This window comes from Arachis duranensis, chromosome 7 (genome assembly GCF_000817695.3).
Source record: "Arachis duranensis cultivar V14167 chromosome 7, aradu.V14167.gnm2.J7QH, whole genome shotgun sequence".
NCBI lineage: Eukaryota > Viridiplantae > Streptophyta > Magnoliopsida > Fabales > Fabaceae > Arachis > Arachis duranensis.
Window position 1 is genome coordinate 66,597,632 of NC_029778.3, and position 4,572 is coordinate 66,602,203.

The 4,572-nt window shown below is 26.5% G+C and overlaps 1 protein-coding gene across 1 annotated transcript in view; it reads right to left on the bottom strand.

Moving 5' to 3' along the window:
- Positions 1 to 1,971: 1,971 nt before the first annotated feature.
- Positions 1,972 to 4,572, bottom strand: part of LOC107459303 (GDSL esterase/lipase At2g04570-like) — a 7,681-nt gene continuing 5,080 nt past the window's right edge. Inside the window, exons 2-3 of the mRNA XM_016077517.3 lie at positions 2,526 to 3,015; positions 1,972 to 2,251 (exon numbers count right to left, since the gene is read on the bottom strand). Of these exons, the coding sequence (XP_015933003.1) occupies positions 2,055 to 2,251; positions 2,526 to 3,015 (687 nt within the window). The 3' untranslated portion in view covers positions 1,972 to 2,054. The remainder of the gene's footprint in view (positions 2,252 to 2,525; positions 3,016 to 4,572) is intronic.

A 4,572-nucleotide genomic window follows, 5' to 3' on the forward strand; every position in this document is an offset into this window, starting at 1 on the left:
ACCTGAAATCACAGAAAAACACACAAACTCATAGTAAAGTCCAGAAATATGATTTTTGCCTAAAAACTAATATTATTCTACTAAAAACTAACTGAAACATGCTAAAATCTACATGAAATTACTCCCAAAAAGCGTATAAAATATCCGCTCATCAGCTAACTTTTAGAATTCATCCTGATTTCCACAAAATTCAGAACCAAATAGAAACAATAATAGACAAGATTAAAAGATTATAATTCCAGAGATCTTTTCTCCAAATTTCAAGACTGGAGAGTACATTAGAATTAGGAAGCACAAGGTACTTGGTTGTGTAGGTTTTTGCATGTAATGTTTATAGATGTAGGTACATAAACTTTCATGGTTGAAATTTTGGAGATAGCGAATTCTAGTGTAACCAGTTTCAATATCTATATCAAAGGGTTTGGCACTAGCATTTGATTTTATTTATAGATCCTTGGTAAAATTAATATTTATGAAGAGGATTCTTCATAAATATTTGAAATTTAATGTTTTATTTTACAACGATTGTAACTAAAAAATTTTGGTTTACAATGATCTAATATTTTGTATAAATTTTATTTTTATATTTAAAAGTTTATTTGCATTAATTGTTTATTATTTTTTAAATAGAAAAAATAATTAAAAAAATATAGCTATTAAAATCGACAGCAGCGTTGTCGCTTTTTAAATTAAAAATAGACAAATAAAACAAATATAGACAAAGAATTTGTCAGTAATAAACAATTAAATCGACGGCCATTGTGTCGATTTTATTGAATCAAATATTGACTAAAACACCGTCGATTTTATATGATAATATCGACGATAATGTTTTCGATTTTATTAAGCAGGTAAAATTCACAAACTCATATTATAGACGAAGATATTGTCAATTTTATTGAATCAAATATCGACAGAAATGTCGTCGATTTTAATAAGAAGGTAAAATTCTCAAACTCATATTATAGATATAAATATTGTCGATTTTATTAAATTATTATCGACGGCTAGGTAAGCCGTCGATTTTATTAGGATTTTGAAAAATCGACAAGGTTAATAGCGACCACCACCGCTGTCTATTTTGCCGTCGATTTTGAATATTATCGACGGCCTAGCCGTCGATTTTAACAATGTTTTTTGTAATAGTGAGAGTGGTTTTTATTAATTATGTTACACATTTGTAGAAAGCTTTAGAGTTTTCGTGATCATATTTTGTATAAATGAATATTTAGATTAGATATGATGGTAAAAAAATTTAAAAAATAAATAAATTAAGTACTAGAAATATCTAATAATAATATTTAAAAATATCTAGATTAGTATTTATTAGAAATATTTAAGATAAATTTTTAAAAAGAATAATCTAAAAATTATAATGTACTAATTTGTGAAGTCTATCTAGGTAAGTCATCGTAGAATTCATTATAATCAATTAAAAAACACATCAAATCTCAAATATCGTTGTATTCTCTTTTTAGTTTACCAATAATACAACTATTAATTATTGTTTTTCCAACTATTCATTTAAATTATTCTTTCATCAAAACTAACTCATCTACTCTTGTTATAACATTTAAGTCTATAATATACTAAAAAAACTTCAAATTATTATTATTTCATAAAATTAATATTATTTTTTTATCTTGTGTAAATTTGAGAAATTCTGTCAAAAACAATAATGATTTAGCAACAGTTTAACATGCTATGTGTTTTTTTTTTTTTTTCTTGGCTGAAATGATAGTAGCAATGGATCGGAGGTATTATAGAAGATGAAAAAAAACGAGGTTGAAAATTATAGGAAAAAAATTTATAAATTTTTCATAACTTTTAATGGAAATCAATATAAATTTAATATTTAGATACTCTTGTTAAATACAACTCATCTTTATGCGGATGTAAAATGAGTTTAATTTTTTCATAGATAATTTTATCGATATCTTCATCCTTTATTAGTAGCAATATTCAAAATTATTACATAGCCAAACCTAAAAATGAAGTAACTTCGTGATGACATAAGGCTTTATAAAGATTCGCTTGGTACTGTATGTAGTTATTTAATGCAAGAATTGAGCTAAAGCGTTCTTCACGACGTAGTTTGCAATGATGCTGTTTGTCCTCTCAGTTGGATGAAAAGAGTCCCAAAACACAAATTTAGAAGCATCCATGCAACTGAAGCTACTTGCCCTGCTGCATGCATATCCCATCTCAAACATTCCAGTAGCACAACATGCCATTGACGCCACCTGAAACCCTGTTCAACAATTTATTATTTAAATTTACACATACGTTAATTAAAAGAAAAATATAATATGTTTTTCCACATCACATATTAATGTGTAAATATATTTATGTGAATATGGATAAAATATCATGTATGAAAATACCAATATAAAAAGTCTACGTTTAGAACACAATACGTTTATAGCCAAGTAACAGCTAATAAGTATTAACATGTTTGATCATTGGATGTAACATCTTACACGTAATATGCATAGAATAATTATAGGTGGAAAAGTTTAACTTACCATATTGGGCAGGCTTTTGAACAATATGCAACAAAATATCATATGGATTAGAAAATACCAATCTGATCCCAGGGAGGTCCTTATTGAGCTTATTTGTTAACATGCTGAGCTTATTATTAAACTCCAATGCTATGTTATTGTAATTGGAGACACAATCATTCCCATCAACAAAATTTGTGGTTCTCTCCAATGGCAAACACCCCATGGGGGGAATGCCCCCAAGAGATATCTTCCTTGCACCAAGACTATAGAGTTTCTTGATAAAATTCTCAGCAATTCCGGCCAAAAAATTTTGATACTCGCTTGGTGTGTATTCAGATGCTCTGCCAGAGAACGCATAATAGTTCTCTAGGAAGTCGTTTGTTCCTAGACTTGTCATGTGCAATGACTTGCCTATGCTTTCTTTTGCCTTGCTCTCTCCAACATAGGCTTTAAGTTTTTTTTGGTATTCCTCGTAGTACTCCAACTGCCTCCATAGTGGTATCACAGACTGCAATAGAATATTGAAATTAATTCATACTCCTTACTTAATCACATTCTATCTTATCTATGCTTGAATGAAGAATAAGAATAAATCGACTCAATAATACTTCAAACTTGATATGTATTAATGTATATATAACATTTTTAGTTATACCTACTATTAAACGCTCATTTAAAGATCAAATAAAAAAATGTTATTTAAAATGAAGGTCAAAATACAATGGTTAAAAAATTATTATTGTTCAATAAGATTTTTAATCCTAGGAACAATATTTGTGAGAAATTTAAAATGTTATTTTCGAAGCCCCGTTATGATCCCTGCTTGCTATGTTTGCATTTTTTCTCTTTATTTTATGTTGTCACTTTTACTTTTTATCACATATATATATATCAATCAGTGCAACTATAAGCGAATAATTTGAGGTAAGTAATTTTAATTCATATTGATCAATATTTTTCGTCAATAACAAGGTTTTAAAAAATAATTTGAATTAGTCGGTCAAATTAGTCGAACTATAAACTGCTAAAAAATACGATTTAATTTGATACAGAAATCGATCAATAAAAAAATTGAATATGAACCGAAAGATCAGAAAAAATTGGTGGGTCAGATTAAACTAAAAACTGACCGATTTTTAAAATTTGTCAAAAAAAATATCGATTTGGATCTCCTTAAAGAAAAGGACCAGAAATCGAAAAAAAGAACGAAAAGTAGAAACATAATCTCAATGAAAAGGATCAGAGATTTGAGGAGGAGGAGAAAAGTGAAAAAAAATCAACAGATAAAACAAGGAGCAGAACAAGAGAGAAATCAGCGACGGAAATTGGAATGGCACGACAAATAAAAATGTGTCATAGTGTGAATGTGTTATTTAATTGTACGATGTTTGGAAACCTTAGATTTCAATTCTCATCGAAATTGAATTCAATTTTAATGTTTGAAACAAAAATAATTAAATTACCTTAGATAGAATTTAATTTAATTCTGTTATTTTTTCTCAAAATTAATTCCAATCTAAATAAGTTCGATTTAGAATTTCATTTTATTGAAATTTCACTTAAAATTTTAAATGTTTAAAATATTTTTATGATTTAATTATTTTTTTAAATTTTTTTTATTTACTTTCTCTCGATACCTCTCATCTTTTAATACACATTTTTTCTTCTCTCACCATCTTTATTTCTTTCTTTGAACATTTCAAGTGAAGTTGTATCAAGCATGACACTCACAAGTCACAAGTTAGGATATATAATTTTATATGTTTAACTTATATAATTTTATTCTAATTTAATAACAATAATTAATTGCTATAATTTGTTGTTAATAACTAACCTTTTTTTACCTATTATGTCAATAGACTACTTAACAAGTTAGTTCTTGATAATTCATATTTATTTTTTGTTTTTGATTTATGTTGGAATCAATTATGAAGAACTATTTAATTTTTGTAATTAATAACAATATTTTTAAATTTAATATTTTTAGATTAATCCAATTTTTTATTTTTTTAAAAGAGATGGACAAATTTTAGTTGAAAAAAATTTAGTTAAAAAAATATAATTT